We start from the raw sequence: 17,863 nt of genomic DNA on the forward strand, positions 1-17,863 counted from the left end.
AAAAAATTAATCAAGGGGATTAAAGGCAGCTCTTAATAGCAACAAAGAGGATGAAGCTAGGGCTGTTTTTAGACATTTTAGGCATTTGAACTGGCATGGAGTGACGCTCTGATAAAAGAACAAACAGAAACATATTCCAAACATTTAACATCTTTACAATAATAAAAATGAAATAATAACAAGGACAGGAAATACAATTCCTCAGAGCTTCCACAGTCGCCAATGAATGACTCACAAAAATACTTGAATACAGTTCCGTGAGCCGTGTGTGTGTCCACAGTCTTCCAGCACTGAATTAAACAGCAGCATTCCTTTCACCTTTAAAATCAACAGTGGTCTTGGATCAGACGGCGTTGTGTACAAGTACGTCAAAACACAGCGTGTCTACAGCATAAACTGAGACCAAGCAACATGTCTACCAAGGATTCAGAAGGAACAATGCAACAACAATAAATGCATTTTTTGTTACCATAGTTGATCCTAAATGCAATAGAAAACTCATTTTTTAAGCCAGTTTGCACAATTTCTACTATTCCTCAAACATACGTATCACCAAACGAGCCTCCACACTCTGCTGCACAACACTTTACTATAAAACTGGGAAAGGAAATCCATGATTTAAGTTCAAATTAAAATAAAGGGATCACAGAAGCAAAACGGGAAGTAGGGTGCTCAGACATGTGGATACTGGCAGGGAGGATTCATTACCACCACCAACCCCTCACCGCGCAGTGAACCTTTATTAAAAAAATTCAAACCGCATATCACTAAAAGACCAATTTTGCTTCAAGCCAAAACAAAAGTTCATGTGCTCCTTAAGTGTTGCATGTGGACACAAGGGTCCACAGGATGAATCCAGTACTGATGACTCAACTTCCAGGCTCTGACAGAATGTAGTTTGGCTCATTGTTCTGAGTCTCTCATTTTTTTAGTTCTGTCTTTGGATTGCAGCCCAAACTCTGCAGAGCTTTTGCTCTTTGGCCTGGTTTCAGCTCTGATCATGAGATAGATAGGTTAGGAGCAGAGGCTCGTATCTTCTCCTCAAGTCTGATTGCAGATGGTCTGTATGGAGGAGACTTGTATGAAGATTTGAGGAATGAAGGCTTTTCCTTTAGATCATGCTTCGACCCAACACGGTTGGAGTTGTTAAAGGGGTCCTCAAAGTCGTCATGTTGGATGTCCATGGCGCGGTTGCGTCTTTTAACCTTTTTTGCACACTGTACAATGCGCTTGTAGATGAGATAAAAGATCTCACAGATATTCAGGACGATGCAGAGGGCTGAAGCTCCGACCATGAAGTATGTAAAGACTTTTTTTTCAGTGGGGTGACCAATGTAGCAGTCCACAATGTTCGGGCAAGGCGACACTTCACACTTGACCAGCCTTGGCAGGTAGAAGCTGTTGTATATTCGGTGGAGGATATAGAGGAAAGCGATTTCAATGCCCGTCTTAGCAAAGAGGCTGATCAGGTAAGTCCACCATAAGCCGCCATGTTTCTTGCCCGTGTTGTTGTACAGCTTGGTGTTCTCACCATGCTTGGCCTTGTACTTGCGCTCACGGTCATCACGATACGCCACATGCATGACCACCATTAATGATGGACAGGTGACAAAGATGAGCTGCAAGGCCCATAGGCGGATGTGGGAGATGGGGAAGAAGTGATCATAGCAGACGTTGGCACAGCCGGGCTGCTTGGTGTTGCAGTCAAAGTCCTTCTGCTCGTCACCCCACACTCGTTCTGCTGCCACCACATACACCAACACCCTGAACACAAACACCACTGACAGCCAAAGACGCCCAAATGCCGTGGAGTATTTGTTCACCCCACTGAGGAGGGCTTGAAAGGTTTTCCAGTCCATGGTCTAGTCTGGCAGTTAAGTATCTTGGTAGCAGTTTCTCTTCAGACCTGGATGTGGTAAAATGAAGAATGGTTGAGCATATATTCACTATCACCTGAATTATCTGCTTTGAGACTCTGAACGTTAGTGTTTGTGAGCTCTTACATACGAGGCTTTCTTTAAAAATAAAAACATTTTCTTACTTAAAAGGAAAAAAATGGCACTGGATCTTGTAAAGCTGATTTTTTATTTAAAAACAGCTCCCACTTCTAATCTATCAGTGCTACCAGAAACACCCACAAACGCAATTATGAGGAGGCTTCATGCCAGCTTGATCAAAAAGGAAATAGCTGAGCCAACACTAACACACCCAACCTTATACACATAAAATGTACTTTTTGGAACTTTATAGTTAAACAGTTAAACATTAAAAGGAGATATATAAGCACCAGTCCTATCATGTTAATTTGTTTATGAGTAGACGCGGGTTCTTGGAATCTTTACAGGTCGTTAAAAAAGCCTTTTACGCACGGGCTGTCTTGGGTTTTGTTTAGTTTTTTGACTTTTTGGACACCGCGGTACGTACATGGCTCTTCTCATTCACCAGAGATAAATTGCAGTTACGTAAATTGCTCCACGAAAGTCCGCGAATCGATCACTCAGCCTGCGATCATTTCCAGCTTGCGCAAACGCGAAGTACATTTACGAAGTTTAAATGTCAAAATCAAGAGGAGGAAGAAAAAGGTTTTCACTAACCCAAGAAGGTTAATCCATAATTGTTCCAAACTGATGCAAGCACGTGTTTATTCCCCGATGATCTGTCGTTTCTTTTAGTTCGTTTGACTCCTTTAGTGCACAGACTTGGCTCTGCTCGCCAGGTAAGGGAGCGCAGTGCTGAGAAATGTCTTTGTGGGTGTGGTTAATACGAAAGACTAGAACTTACCCCCAGATTTTCCTCATCTCCCTCTCTCCATGTGCCTCTTGTTCGCCAAGACAGTATAAAAACTATCACAGCAACGAACTGCGTTGTTTCCGGGTAATTCTGGTAGGATTTGAAAATACGGGAGCAATCACCACACTTGGTTCAAATGTACTGGTGGCAATCTGGGGACCACCAGGAATCATTCTGAGGGTCTGAAGATCAGACTTATCATCACTTCACAATGAATAAGAGTTTTCTTCCCCACACATGTACCTTCTGAGGTGTACCAATATTAATCTGACTGATTAAATCTCATCGAACAGCGTTAACGGGCATTAAACCCCTTCAATATATTACTTATTTATTTTTCAAAGGGTTAAAAGGCAAAGCACTTAGCTTCATTTTTTATGTTTGAGGATTCCAAGAACAGGGTTTGCTGCCTTGCCTCAACTTGTTTCTGAGTGCTTAACAGAGTAGACTAAAAGGAGGACACACCCTAAGGTGAATACATTTTTTGTTGTTATGTGTGACTCTTCCTCTTCATGTTGAAACTTTCCCTACACTACTTTTTTTCTTCTTCTTTTAACGAGGTTAAAGCAAAAGATTAGACTTTTGTTAGCGGGGAGATCAGTTTATATATTTGTTTGATTTGTGTTCTTTTCTTTGTAAATGAATCAGTTTTCTTCTTTCAAGGCTGAATATTGTGTTTCCTTTATGCTTTTTGAAACGTCTACTCGTCTCAGATAACAACTCACAAACTCCCAGAACGCTCAAGCTCCTCTTCATTGTAAGATCATAAGCTGCAGCTTTTGTCTCCTCTTTATCATCTGTAGGTTAAAAACTATTGTATTATTTTGCAGATGAAGATCCTGTCTGGAACATCCAATGTCTGTTTGTTTGAAATTCCAGGGCCTTGCTACAACTTGCCAGCTCTTGTGCTGAAAGCATTTCTATTCAGTCTTTGAATACAAATAATATAATGCAATAACATAAGTCAGGTTTGTTTGTACTGTTTAGTATCACAAACACAATGCCCTAATGGGTTTGATACAGGCTCATAATAGCCATGTCTCCCCACCAAACACAAAAGTTAAAATAAGTCCAGGAAAAGTTCGCAGAAATCACAGAAGTTCCTGTTCAGGTGTCACATGCACGGTGCAAAACCAAACCTGATCATCAAGTTAAGTTACTGTTACTCTTTGCACCTTGTAAACCGCTTAAAAGACAAAGATATAATAAGAACTGTGAACCAGAACCAGGTGAAAATGTGCACAACCACAATTAATTCAACTGTATATCTTTAAATGCTTTAGAAAGAACTTCCTTTACATATTCCAGTCTTGCATTCAAACAACAAACACCTTTGTGTCATTTTGTAAATGTAAAAGCAACACTAGATGCAGATTGTTGGAGTGGTGCTCTCTTTAAATGACATGGCTGAACTTGAAGCTTCAGCTGTAGCTGAGCTTTTCAGGAAATCCTCTGAGGGCAGGGCAGCACAACATCAGCAATTCACAACTTAGATCAGTTCAGTGGACAGAAATTACATTCAATTCGGGGAGGGGTTAAAAAAAAGAGTCTTCTAGACTTTAAATGAAGAACTAGTCAAGACAGATGAGGCACGCCTGGAAAAATGCAGTCTGTGACTCAACCGTGGCAAGTCTTTACGTGAGAGGCCAAAACGACAGGATAAACACTTCTCTGGTTGTGATGAAAGTAAGGAAACAGAACAGAGGAAGTTGGTGCAAGATGAGAAGATACACCAGGGAAGGTCTGATGATGAGGCTCATTAAAGAAAAGACCCACACAAACAGACCACATAGAACAAGCACAGAACAGAGCTGAACATAAAGCTGCTCTAAATTTCAGTGCCAGTTTATATTACACAATACTTTATGTGACGAAGGTTAATAAAGTTATTATTGACCTAAGTCATGTACACACATACCAAAACAAAATTTTCTGCTTAGTGCACATCTGTCATATTTCTGATGGCATTCCACAGTGAAGGTGAAAGTGGCTTTCCTGAATGTTATTACGATAATCTACAGACCTCAGGGGTAATTTTTGAAAAGAGTGTCTACTAAAATATACTTTAACACTTCCAGTTGAACATTCACGTCTACATGTCTCAATGAGAGCAAAAAACTCTCTCCTTAGATCTACTTCATCTCTCTTACAGTGTAAATACTGAAGCTGTCCATTCAGAATAGCAAATTCCTGTGCTGGGTGGATCCACACGTCAGCAGGGATGAAACAAACCGAGGAGTGGGAGGTTCCTGCTCTGCCCGTTTTAAAGTACCAATCAACTGTAAAAAGTTATGAGGGCGCTGCTCATGGCAACAAAGCAATTTGTGCAGCCAATGAGAGAGGGCCTTATGAAACACATGGATGAAGGAAGAAAACAAGAGAAGAAAGTCTGACGCCTTAGTCCAACCACAGAACCTCTAATCCTTTTCTGGACAGGCCGCCTGCTTTACATTGTTCTGCATGGGAATCTGTTTACTGGAACTACAGCTCTCATTCTGAAGTTAATACAGTATATGCTGCAGTGTGTGGACCTCTAGGACTCAACCCTGCACTAATAAAAACACACTCAAAATGCAAAATTATAATCTTTAATGAAAAATAATCACAACAAAACTGCATCTCAGTACAGTGAAATATAAACACCCTGATATCACTGACTGCTCTTTGTTCTCTACTGCATGTACACAGGAAATACAGAAAGTAAAATGCAGCAACTTTCCAACCTTTTGATAAATAATGAAAAATACAGTTCACCAAGAGTCTGACACACTGAGTGTCTGAGTCAGAGGGAAAGACTGCACACAGTTTGAACCAAACACCTTGAGGCTGGGCAAGAGCAGAAGGAAAATCTTACACACAAACCACATGTGTTTGTAAAACCTTACTCGCCAAACCAGCGAGTGACTCATGTATTTGATCTCAAGGCTCAGTTGGACACCGCTTTGCACAAATTGTTTTTTATTCTCTGCAAGGGCTAAAGAAATGTAAACTGTAAAATAAGTCCCTACAGCAGAGAGGAGTGCAGAATTTAAACTTTTAAAACCATATAGAATAAACTACACTGCAGTTCAGTCTCTGAGAAGAAGAAAAATCTTCTGTCAAGTCTTTTAAGGAGGTTGCTGTAGAATGGCGAGAGACAGCTTTGCTTTCCCATGTCTTTTTCATAAAGTCTGTGTAATGTTCTCAGTATCTCAAGATACGACGACATAGTACGACTTCTTTTCAGTGGTGCCTTGTTCCGCTGACTTTAGAGCGTTTGCCTCCATCAGTTTGCTTCCACTGGACATTGAGTGGGTGATGACCTGACGAGAGTGATGGGCTGAGCTGAGAAACTCATGGCAGCGTTTTCCGACTAGGTAGAGGATTTCAAAAAAGGAGAGGAGGATGCAGGCCAAGCTGGTGACCACCATGAAGATGGTGAAGATTCTTTTCTCAGTAGGCCGAGAGATGAAGCAATCCACCGTGTTGGGGCAGGGATCCTGTGCACACTTAATGAGACTGGGGAAGCTGTAGCCCTCGTACATGTGGTAAACGAGGAAGACGAAGGTGGCGTCCACGCCTATTTTGAAGACCAAAGTCAGGATATAGGTCCACCACAGGCCTCCACGCTTCTTGCCCGTGTTTGGGTAGAGACGCTTGCAGTTCTCGCCATACTTTAGCTGATTTTTCCGTTCTCGGTCCTCCCTGTAGGCGACGTGCATCACCACCAGGAATGAGGGGCAGGTGACGAAGATAAGCTGGAGGGCCCACAGGCGCACATGGGAGACGGGGAAGAAGTGGTCAAAGCAGACATTATGGCAGCCGGGCTGATTTGTGTTGCATGTGAAGTCTTTCTGTTCATCTCCCCACACCTTTTCTGCTGCCACCACAAACACCATAATTCTGAAGAGAAAAACAACCGAGAGCCAAACTCTGCCGAAGGCTGTGGAGTATTTGTTCACTCCGCTGAGGAGGCCCTGGAGAACTACCCAATTCATGATGACTTTTGTTCACAGTCTGTCTTCTCTTGCTGCTGATGGAAGAGAGAGGCAGCCGTTGGTGGAACAGACCAACGTGAGGGATGAACTAGCCTGAAACAAGAAGAAAACGCAGTCGAATCACAAATGCATAAAAAGGGAGAAGAAACAAAGTGTGGAGGAGCTGGGTCATAAGCGTACACGTTTGCGTGTTTACACGGATTTGGGGCGACAGTGAAATACACAAATCCGTGTAACGCGAGCAGAAAAGAGACTAAAAACGTATACAGTGTGTTTTCAGTTGCAAAATGTCTGACTTTGGCAATCATCTGCGTGCGGAGTCTCAATCCGTCAAGTCAAACCAGCCTTTCCACTTCACACAGTTTTAACAGTTAACGCGTAATAGCGCAAACCAAAGTAGACAACAAGCACTAAAAATCCACTGAAACAAACTCGCTTTAATATCTGAGCAACTCCTTTACACATGTCTGTGAATACTCACAGTTTAAACCCAGATGTCGCGGTTCAAAGTCGGAGCGGAGTTTGGACGAACCTCTCCGATGACACTCTCGGAACATTTCCCGACAGGATGGGAGTGGAAGGGGCGGAGTCGCTCGTCTGCCTCGAGCTCAGTGTGTTCAGGTGAAATAACTGCTCCACCTAGAACGTGTTCAGTCATGGGGAGTTATTTTGGCTGCTTTGAAATATGCAACAATAATTCCGATGCAACTTTTTTTCCTCCTCGCTGTTATTTTTTAGAAGACTAATTAAAAATCAATGATGTGGTGGATCCTGTTCAGCTGGGAAACAACAAGCTTAAGCAGAGACAGGCAACAGGCACAAGTTAAGGTAAACTGAAAGAATGCATATGTCTATTTACACTGTCTGCTGCACGTTTGTGCTAATTTGCAGTTTTTTTTTATCTGCATATTCGCTAAATAACGTTTCCCGAAAAAAAGTCATTTCAACATTAAAATTTTCTGTAACGCCAAACGTCTACTTTCATTCTTGTTCTAAATGTCTTTACATTAGAGTTAGATTTATTTAAGTATATTATGCCTAATTTGCATATTACTCTTTGCTTTATAATTTGCAGTTCACATTAGATATTCCTGGATTGGAACCGGCCCCTCTCTACTTTTGTGAGGGGCAGCCAAACGGAGGAAGCGAGCTTTAAAGGGAGGATGGTCTTTAAGTGAGTTGCACTAAAACCCAGGTTAAGATTAATTGGGATTATTTGAATCATGCAAGAATAAAATTACGAAGCATATTAGGTCCCTGTAACCTTGCAAAACCATACAACAGTAAATATGTGCAAAAAATGGCCTTCACTGTGGAGCTTTGAATAGGTAAGCAGATAAGACAATCAAAGAAAGATGTTTCATTATAAAATGAGTTTATTGAAATATTTACATGGCAGAAGATCTGGTTTCAAAGTACAAAACAGCAAAAGGTCATCTTGCTCTCAGACATGTGCCGCTTACACACACACACACACACACACACACACAGTGCTTTTTATTCACACATACTCTCCACAGTCCGAGATGATCACTTTCTGCTTCGGCTTTCCGTCTTTGGTTCCCTGAGCCTGCAGAGAGAAAACAACAACAAGTTATCTGACATGACACGATCGTTCACTGTCAGTCCTTTAAATGGTAAATGGCCTGTATTTGTATAGCGCTTTACTAGTCCCTAAGGACCCCAAAGTGCTTCACACATTCAGTCATCCAGCCATTCACACACTGGTGATGGCAGCTACATTGTAGCCACAGCCACCCTGGGGTGCACTGACAGAGGCGAGACTGCCGGACACTGGTGCCACCGGGCCCTCTGACCACCACCAGTAAGCAACGGGTGAAGTGTCTTGCCCAAGGACACAACGACCGAGAGTGTCCAAGCCGGGACTTGAACCGGCAACCTTCCGATTACAAGGCGAACTCCCAACTCTTGAGCCACGATTTAAAAGTGACATCTACAGGGCCACAGTAGTCCAAGCTGTCTCTGCAGATCATTCCAGAAACAGGGAGCCACGCGTTTGAAAGCGTTGTTGTCCGATTCTGTTCTGAATGTTGTGAGAGCTTTTATACTAGTATACTGAACATTCCACCCCCATATTCAACATCCTTTGCTCTCCACCATCTCTCTTCTGCACATGTCCAAAACATCTCAGCATCGCTTCCTTAACTTTGTCTCCAAGCTGCACAACCTGGGCTGTTCCTGAGAATTTTCTAAACAGAAGGTCCACCACTGAAACGCTCCAGATGCAAAATGAAGGCGTGAAAAGGCGAAACAAAACTGTGCTGGAGAGGTCTGTGCACCCATCCGGTGCATTCCCAGGTTTATGGAGCACAAATACTGGTGTATATTGAAAAAGAACAGTTTTTTCTTAACAAAAACCTTTACAAAGTGAAACAGCCAACACCATTATAAAGAAAACTCCTACTGCAGCTTTGACCCTTACCTCCATTGCCCTGAGTACATCCATCCCCTCCACCAGCTCTCCAAACACCACATGTTTGCCATCCAACCAGTCCGTTTTGTCAGTGGTGAGGAAGAACTGAGAGCCGTTTGTGTTTGACCCAGAGTTCGCCATGGAGAGTTGCCCTGTGTGCATAGGAGACAACAGTTAGTCAGTCAGCCCTGCCTGAGTCTAGTTCTGCTCGAGGTTGCTTCCTATTAAAAAGTAGTTATTCCTTTCCACTTTCATCAGGTGCTGCACATAGGGGATCATCAGATTTTGGGGGTTTAGATCAAATACCGTAGACCATAAACGATCTGCTTTAGTGAATTGGCAGCATTTCAATAAAACTAGCTTCAACTCTTTCCATCCATTCGCTTCCGCTTGTCCTTTTTCAGGGTCACGGGAGCCTATCCCAGCTGTCGCAGGGCTAACACACAGGGACAGACAACCATTCGCACTCACATTCACACCTTTGGGCAATTTAAATTAATCAATTAACCTATCCCCAATAAGTGCATGTCTTTGGTGGGAGGAAGCCTGAGTACCCAGAGAGAACCCACGCAAACACGGGGAGAACATACAAACTCCACACAGAGAGTCCCCGGCCTGATGGTGGAATTGAACTCAGGACCTTCTTGCTGTGCGGCAACAGTGCTAACCACCATGCCACCCACCACATTCAACTGAATGTGGAAAATATGTTGTTACAATATGTCTGCACAAAGTCTGTGATAACATTACCAGTATTGCAATGATAAAACGTGTGTATTAGCTATACAGGCCTATTGTTCTTCTTTATCAGGTCCAGTCTGCTCGCATAAGCACCAAACGCTGAATAGCCTCGATCCACTCAATCAACAAAAGTAAAAGAATTCAAACATGCTTTTACTGAGGTCAAAAATCTGAGGGTAAATACATGCCACGAGTAAATAAAATAGCTTTTCTTATTCACTGTGGATTTTGCAATGTTCGTTCTGCACGTTCATATAACAATGATGAAGAAATTATGATTTATCAGTCATCTCTATGTCATGAGTCTAAAATCATGCCTTCTGTGCAGAACCTGCCTACATATAGCAGTGCTGATAACCCAAACAAAAACCTAGAGCACCATGATAGCTGGGTAACGTTCTTTGTGTTATGACAGGGAATGCGCACGTTAACACGCTAATAAAAATATAAGACTCTTGAAGTTACATTTTTAGCCTCTCAGCAGGTAACAAAAAGTTATAGATTAGAAGTGGCACTACGAATATTACAGTAACACACCTGCCAGGTTTCAAGTGATCACAGATCGAGTTTGTCACTGAGATGAGTCTTCCATGTAGGATTTGTTACTGCAAACTGTGAGCTATTCCAGTATTTACTTTCCTTTAGTCAGTTTGTTGAGTGGGTTGTGCCTACATAGTTAATCATGTAGCCTGCAAACTACTTTAAAAAGAACTCAATTTCATCTATAACGCTAATTTTAAAAAAGCCTTTGCGTCAGTAAAGTTCAAAAAATCCACCAGTAAGGTTCATTCTTCGTTAAGGCATTACTGTAGTTTTCAGGCTAATAATCCTGAAGTGCCAGAATTACACTTAGTGCCATTTATGTTAAATAGTAATTGACAGTAGTGTTAGTTTAAATAAGTGTTAATTAAAAGTCAGATAAAAAGATTATTATAGCAGCTCTTAGTTACGATGGTATGAGAAAAGTGGTGAGAAAAGTAAGTTTGTCATGAAAAATCCCACTTGTTTGACTCGTGTGAATGCGATTGGAGGATGGACTGATCTGTTACACTCGCTAACCTGTGACTGAATTCTTGACACAAGTCTGTCAGCGAGTTATTTGTGTTTCCTCACTTGATTTACGAGTTTTCAGCTACATATGCAAAGAATTCCAAATGTCAGCAACAGCTCTTCAGTCATGCCACGTTGCTTTTCAACGCTTTAGCAATCACAGGTTTGAAACAAAAATGCTGGCGTGTCCAATCTGGTCGTAGGAACAGGAAGTACGAGCCAACACACCTTTGTCTTTTGTTGCGCTTCTGACGTAAATCACAAAAGAAATGATTCACACTGAAAGACCCATTTTTCCAGTGTTAACAAATCTGGAGACTCTCACCGGATGCTCCTAATTTTATTCTTGGTGATTTTAACAATTGTAATCTTAAGAAATCACTGAACAATTTCTTTCAATATGTCACTTGTCCTACAAGGAATAACAAAACGCTGGATTTGTGTTATGGACCAATTAAGGGGGCATATAAGTCTGTGGCCGGACCTGCGCTAGGTTCTTCGGATCACAATGTTATTCATCTCCTCCCTGCTTACAGATCTGTGATTAGGAGGGAGAAGGCCTGTGTGAAGCGGACTAATGTCTGAACAAAAGACAGTTGTGTTGCCCTTCAGGGGTGTTTTGATTGCACTGACTGGTCCTTGTTTCAAGAGAGCACTTCTGATTTGGATGAACTCACCGATGTGGTGTGTAGCTACATCTCTTTTTGCAAAGACTCTGTGGTTCCAGTCAGAGAATTTAAGACTTTCCCTAATAACAAACCGTGGCTCTCTAAAGATATTAAGGATCTGATTCTTAAAAGGAAAATTGCTTTCAACGAGGGAGACGTTCCCACTATGAGAATATTAAGGAAGGAGGTGAGGGCTGCAATAAAGATTGCCAAGATGAGGTATAGAAATAAGATTGAGGCAGAACTCAGCAGTAACAACCTCAAAAGAGCTTGGCTTGGTATGAAAACAATGGCAGGGCTACACACGAAAGGTAAAAGTAATATTACCTTAGAGGGGTTTACCTCTGACAAACATCTGGCAGACAGTCTTAACAGTTTTTACCTTCGTTTTGAGAACTTTGACTGTTCTAGGCAGACCAGCACACTGAGGGAAAAGACTATCACTCCCCCATCAATTTGTATTGATGAGAGGGGGGTAGATAATCTTTTTAGACACACTAAAAGCAAGAGTCCTGGACCTGACAACATCTGTGGACAGGTACTGAGAACTTGTGCTGATCAGCTGAGTGGGATTTTTCACTATATCTTCTCACTTTCTTTAGAGCTACAGACGGTACCTAAGATTTGGAAACATGCTATGATTGTTCCTGTTGCTAAGGGCAGTTCTCCTAAGGCACTGAATGATTTTAGGCCTGTGGCTCTGACTTCTTTAGTGATGAAGACATTTGAGAAGATAATTAAGAAGGAGATTTTAATGCAGGTTGAACACCATCTTGACCCCTTCCAGTTCGCCTATAGAGCAGGAAGAGGTGTGGAGGATGCTGTTGTCACACTCCTGCATCTCTTGTATAAGCATCTTGAGGCCCCTCACACCCATGCAAGATTATTATTTGCTGACTTTTCATCAGCATTTAATACAATTCAACCCCTCTTACTTGCTGACAGGCTTTACAATCATTTCAAGCTTGACACTAGTCTGGTCGGCTGGGTGACAGACTTTCTGACTAATAGGTCACAATGCGTGAGGGTAAATCATGTCTTTTCTGATGTGCTCTCCTCCTCTACTGGATCACCCCAGGGTTGTTGCCTCTCTCCCCTTCTGGTCATTCTGTACACGAATGAGTGTCGCAGCAATTTCACGAACAGACATATCCTGAAGTTTGCTGACGACACAGTGATCGTCAGTCTTCTAGTGGGGGACGAGTCAGGCCATGGACAGGTTGTAGATGATTTTGTGAATTGGTGTGATGAGTCCTTCCTGTCACTTAATATGTCAAAAACTAAAGACATGATTATTGATTTTAGGAAGTCCTCTTATAGCTCATCACCCACTATCATTAAAACTGCCGTTATTGGGATCGTTGAGAGTTATAAATATCTAGGTGTGGTACTTGACCATAAACTGTGTTTTGAATCTCATGCTGATGCCACTACTAAAAAAGTTCAACAAAGACTGTTCTTTTTAAGGAAAATGAGATCTTTTAATGTCTCATCCGAGATGTTGTCTTTGTTTTATAGAAGTTTTATCAAATCTGTGATGTCTTTTTGTATCGCTGCCTGGTTTGGTAACCTGACGGTGAAGAATAAGAATCGGTTGGGACTTCTGGTAAAAACTGCTAGCAAAATTTCAGGGCGCTGGCAAGATGGACTTTTGGCCATTTACAATAGAAATGTGCTTAGAAAGGCTCATTCTATTATTAATTGTTTGAACCAACCACTTCACAGTGAGTTTGAGTTGTTGCTTTCCGGCCGTCGTTTTAGAGTACCTCCGAGGAGGACTAAAGGACTCCAGGTCTCTTTTATCCCCACTGCATCTTCTCTCCTCAATGGCAAATAACTGTCCTTGGACTTTCTATCACTATTATTGTCATTATTATTTTATAGTATTGTTCTGTTTATTTATATCCTGCTGCTAAACTAATTTCCCCTTGTGGGACAATAAAGAAATTGAATTGAATTGAATCAGCTAAAAACCAGGAGCCTTGTTGACATGCTTCACTGCACCTTCTCAGAACAGTATAAACGACTGCTCACCTGGAGCTGTGTGTTTAAGGACAAAGTTTTCATCATCAAACTTCCGGCCATAGATGGACTTCCCGCCGGTGCCGTTGTGGTTGGTGAAGTCGCCTCCTTGGCACATAAACTGAGGGATGATGCGGTGGAAGCTGCTGCCCTTGTAGCCGAAGCCCTTTTCGTGAGTGCACAAGCAGCGGAAGTTCTCTAAAATTAAAGAGAAGAGTTGTTCTAACAGATAACACAGGTTTCTTTCTACACACATGGAGACCAGTTCAAAAAAAGAGGAAAAATTTGGGATTTGTAGCATATACACATACACACCTGCTGTCATGGGAACAATGTCAGCCCGGAGCAGGAAGCGCAGTCTCCCTGCTGGCTTGTTGCCGATCTTTATGTCCATGTAGACCTGAGGATTTACTCTGCCCTTTTTAGCCGGAGGCTCACCCTGCAAGAACAAATTACCGCCTCACATCTTAACAGATTTATAAAGGGAAGACCTCACAGAGACACAGATTAGAAGTGAAATCCTCTCACCTCCTGAGCTGTAGTTTGGGGTGTTTCTCCAGCTGCTGCCTCTGCCTCAGCTTCTTCAACGGTCTTCCCAGAAAACTTTTTCAACCAGTCATCATCCGACCACACTGCAGGAAAGGAAGACTTAAAGTTTGAACCGCTATTGTTTTTTTTAAAGAGACAAACAAAATGTATGAAATGTTTGTTATTCACCTGGTCGAGAAGAACCTTCTTTGATTCTCATGGGTTTGGCAATATTGACGCGGACAGTCCTTCCAAAAAGTTCAGACTCATTCTAGAGGGATAAAAAAAACATTTTAACAATAATCAAGCAGATTAAGGTTTTTAACAGAGTGACGTTATCTGTGAGTGTCTGCATAACAACCATACTAAGAGCTGCTCCAGATCTCAGACTACTAAGGAAACCTGCTTCAGTGCTTCCTTTAATACCTAATTTAGCAGATGATACACTAGACTGTCCTTTATGACACTTAATGAAAACAAATGATCAGGTGACTGCTGTGTTTTCAATCATGTGCCACGACTTTCTAATATTTAGGGTCGTGGTGGGGTTGGGGACTATCCCCGTTGTCATAGGGCGGGAGGCGGGGTACACCCCGGACAGGTAAAAGGGTTCTTTTGATGCTGTTTTTTGGCTATTCAATGGGAATAACGTCTCTGGTCTAGCAGTTATATGAGAAACTTACCATGTTATCAATAGCTGCTGCAGCATCCTGCAGAAGATGAGAAAGAAGCCGTAAATAGGTTATGAGGACAGAAATATGTTTCTCCTGAAGTCACCAATAACCATTCAAATGACTCACTTTGGTAAATTCCCAGCTCTTAAAACGGCAAGATGCAGATGAACGCTAATTAATGACGAATACCCAAGTTAATACTAAGTGATGATGCCACGCCAGAGAACAAACAAAACTACTTCAACAAGGAAGTGGAAGATCATATTAAGATTTAATACATTGTCATTTTTAATTTAAATAAAAGTATACAGAGCAAGATCATCATGTGCATAAAATAATCTGTGATTGGGTCATTTTACCTCAGTTCATCAAATTAAAACAACAACAACAAAAAAAGATGGATATTTCAAAAACGAGAGAGAACATCAAACTTTTTTGATATAATATGAACACAAACTTCCTCTTCCTAAAAGCGATGACTTGGATTTGGTAGGTAGTGTCATACCTGTGGAATTACACACTCGAGATGAATGAAAAGGTGTTTTTGTAATATGTGTAAAACCATTCACCTAATGTGAACCCTGGCCTTAAAGATACTATGTGCCTTACTGGGGATTTATGCTTCAGTGAGAAATATTATAACTGCAAACCCCTTTGAAACCCTACATCCTAACCTACAGCATAACATGATGTCCAGCTCCCACAAAATCTAACTACATGTGGGGTCGATGCAGCCCACAGCTACTGTGAGTGGCCTGCCGCCGTCAAGCAAATTCCTGGAGGATGATGGCTGAAACTATCAGAGTGGATGTGAGAGAATGTACAAAGAAGTGGAAGAACTGGAGGGACAAGTATGTTTGACCCTTAAAAAAACTGATCATACAAGCACAAGGACCCAGGAGGAAAAAAAAAGTAGCAGTGTTTTATTTGTTTCTATCATAACTCACAGCATATAAAGCACCAGGACATGACTGTTATCTAGCTTTGTAGATAACAGGTTTTTTAAATGATATCGGAGGAATATCCAAACAGCTGCCTATCTTCATCCCCATTAAGTATTTTTAGTAAGATTTTTAATGACAGCAGGGACCTGACATTTTGCATAATCATTATTAAAAAGAAATTTTTGCCTGGAATTTTTTTTCAGGAAAATCTGACCTGACATAGAATGACCCAACGATACTTGTTCCACTGCTGTATCATTTACATAATACCGTTAATAGGCTAATATTAGCACACTGTAGGCTGTATACGCCGGACTCACCTCTGCAAGCTCAAATTCGATGAATGCAAAACCTCTGTGCTTCTCTGAAAATGTAAAGCACAAGACAAAGCCAACACTTTCATCTTGTGCTGCTGCAGGGTTTATTGTTAATCGTGGTTAAAACGGTCCTGATCTTACCCGTTTCATAGTCCAGCGGGATCTGGATGTCGATGATGTCTCCAAAGGGAATAAAGGCAGCATGGAGCACCTTCTCATCCACCTCTTCTGCTAAACCACCTGACGTAAACACGCATTTTTAAGATCCGCATTCCAAAAAAGGGAAAAACACTTTCAACAAATACAGTGTAGAAAGCTGGGATAACGGACAGTATTTACATGCCGGGTTAAACGTGAGCTCATTTTTCGGGCTAAACTTCGCTTTCGCGCGTCTTTGTCGTGTTCCTGACATGCGCAGAATTACTGTTACGATACAGATTTATAATACAGTCGTAAACTCGTAAGCTACATACACTCAAACAGCGAAAATTTAACAAAAACGGCCATAACGTACCCACATACAACACCCGCTTGTTAGCCGCCATATTGGATTTAACCCTTCAACTTTGAACCCAGCAGCTTCCTATTGGTGGAGAGAACCAGAACTAAAACAGGCAGCCTCGGATTACTGAACTCTACCGCCCCCTGTCGGAGGAATCTCCCATTATTACAATAAACTCTGAATTTTACTTCAATTTGGATTTAAATATTTGTAGTTTTAAAGCCACGATGCAATCTGATCTTTGCTTTGATTTTTTTTAAATTAATCTATTTTTGTCCAAGACCGTCCCGCTTAGTTATCAAGCCTATGTAATCAAATTACAGGAAATAAGTAACTTTTATCAAATCAAATCAAATCAAATCACTTTTTTATTGTCACATCACATGTGCAGGCACACTGGCACAGCACATGCGAGTGAAATTCTTGTGTGCGAGCCCCACAAGCAACAGAGATGTGCAAACACAACAACACAAACGAGCAAAATACAAGAATGGCCAACCTGAAACTAATAAATATATGTACAATATATAATAGTGTATGCATTTCTGGATGTGTATACTAAATATTTTCCTACGTGTGTGTGTGTGTGTGTGTGTGTGTGTGTGTGTGTGTGTGTGTGTGTGTGTGTGTGTGTGTGTGTGTGTGTATACACATTTTTACAAATTAAATAGTAAAAAAATAAAATAAAATAATAATAATAATAATAATAATAAAATATATAAAATATACAGAGTTGAATATGTGCAAAACAAGTGGCATTTATATACAGTGTGGAGTGCATAATGTTGAAGTTCCAGTAGTGAAGCTGAGGTGTCTATGACGTGTTCAGCAGTCTGATGGCCTGATGGAAAAAGCTGTCTCTCAGTCTGCTGGTACGGGACCGGATGCTGCAGAACCTCCTTCCTGATGGAAGCAGTCTGAACAGTTTATGGCTGGGGTGACTGGAGTCCTTGATGATCCTCCCCGCTTTCCTCAGGCACCGCTTCCTGTAGATGTCTTGGAGGGAGGGAAGCTCACCTCCAATTATCCGTTCAGAGCACCTGGGTCACACTTGAAAAGTGCCATTAAATCATAGTTACATTGCCATGGATTACTTTTTTGTTTCTCTTTAAACTGCCACTTTAAATTGGTGTAGAGGGAAGATGTTAAACCATTTTATCACTGGGTTCCTCGAAACAAGTGAAGAAACCCTTACAGGCAAGCTTCCATGTTAGTA

The 17,863-nt window shown here is 41.5% G+C and overlaps 3 protein-coding genes across 3 annotated transcripts; all 3 read right to left on the reverse strand.

The window, feature by feature from the left end:
• Positions 1-139: 139 nt before the first annotated feature.
• Positions 140-2,749, reverse strand: gjb3 (gap junction protein beta 3). The gene is made up of 2 exons (XM_080871547.1): positions 2,595-2,749; positions 140-1,906 (listed from the first exon to the last, which is right to left on the reverse strand). Exon 2 carries the CDS (start codon positions 1,857-1,859, stop codon positions 999-1,001), a length of 861 nt encoding a protein of 286 aa, XP_080727673.1. The 5' UTR covers positions 1,860-1,906; positions 2,595-2,749; the 3' UTR covers positions 140-998.
• A 2,605-nt stretch (positions 2,750-5,354) lies between these two features.
• Positions 5,355-7,379, reverse strand: gjb10 (gap junction protein beta 10). The gene is made up of 2 exons (XM_080871548.1): positions 7,249-7,379; positions 5,355-6,860 (listed from the first exon to the last, which is right to left on the reverse strand). The coding sequence occupies exon 2, from the start codon at positions 6,765-6,767 to the stop codon at positions 5,982-5,984; it is 786 nt and encodes a 261-aa protein (XP_080727674.1). The 5' UTR covers positions 6,768-6,860; positions 7,249-7,379; the 3' UTR covers positions 5,355-5,981.
• Positions 7,380-8,125: 746 nt separating this feature from the next.
• On the reverse strand, positions 8,126-16,729 carry ppie (peptidylprolyl isomerase E (cyclophilin E)). The gene is made up of 10 exons (XM_080871546.1): positions 16,660-16,729; positions 16,287-16,385; positions 16,149-16,192; positions 14,894-14,920; positions 14,400-14,481; positions 14,211-14,314; positions 13,998-14,121; positions 13,695-13,880; positions 9,211-9,353; positions 8,126-8,337 (listed from the first exon to the last, which is right to left on the reverse strand). The coding sequence occupies exons 1-10, from the start codon at positions 16,688-16,690 to the stop codon at positions 8,269-8,271; spliced, it is 909 nt and encodes a 302-aa protein (XP_080727672.1). The 5' UTR covers positions 16,691-16,729; the 3' UTR covers positions 8,126-8,268.
• Positions 16,730-17,863: the final 1,134 nt, after the last annotated feature.

Source organism: Rhamphochromis sp. 'chilingali' (genome assembly GCF_963969265.1).
Source record: "Rhamphochromis sp. 'chilingali' genome assembly, chromosome: 21".
NCBI classification, from domain to species: Eukaryota; Metazoa; Chordata; class Actinopteri; order Cichliformes; family Cichlidae; genus Rhamphochromis; species Rhamphochromis sp. 'chilingali'.

Bases quoted from the DNA above. Each gene is read 5' to 3' on its own strand.
- gjb3 (XM_080871547.1), bottom strand. From the start codon at position 1,859: ATGGACTGGAAAACCTTTCAAGCCCTCCTCAGTGGGGTGAACAAATAC.
- gjb10 (XM_080871548.1), bottom strand. From the start codon at position 6,767: ATGAATTGGGTAGTTCTCCAGGGCCTCCTCAGCGGAGTGAACAAATAC.
- ppie (XM_080871546.1), bottom strand. From the start codon at position 16,690: ATGGCGGCTAACAAGCGGGTGTTGTATGTGG. The intron at 14,921-16,148 runs GTGAGTCCGGCG...CATCTTCTGCAG, and splicing joins TCGAATTTGAGCTTGCAGAG to GATGCTGCAGCAGCTATTGA. The intron at 14,122-14,210 runs GTGAGAGGATTT...TTGTTCTTGCAG, and splicing joins CCCAAACTACAGCTCAGGAG to GGTGAGCCTCCGGCTAAAAA.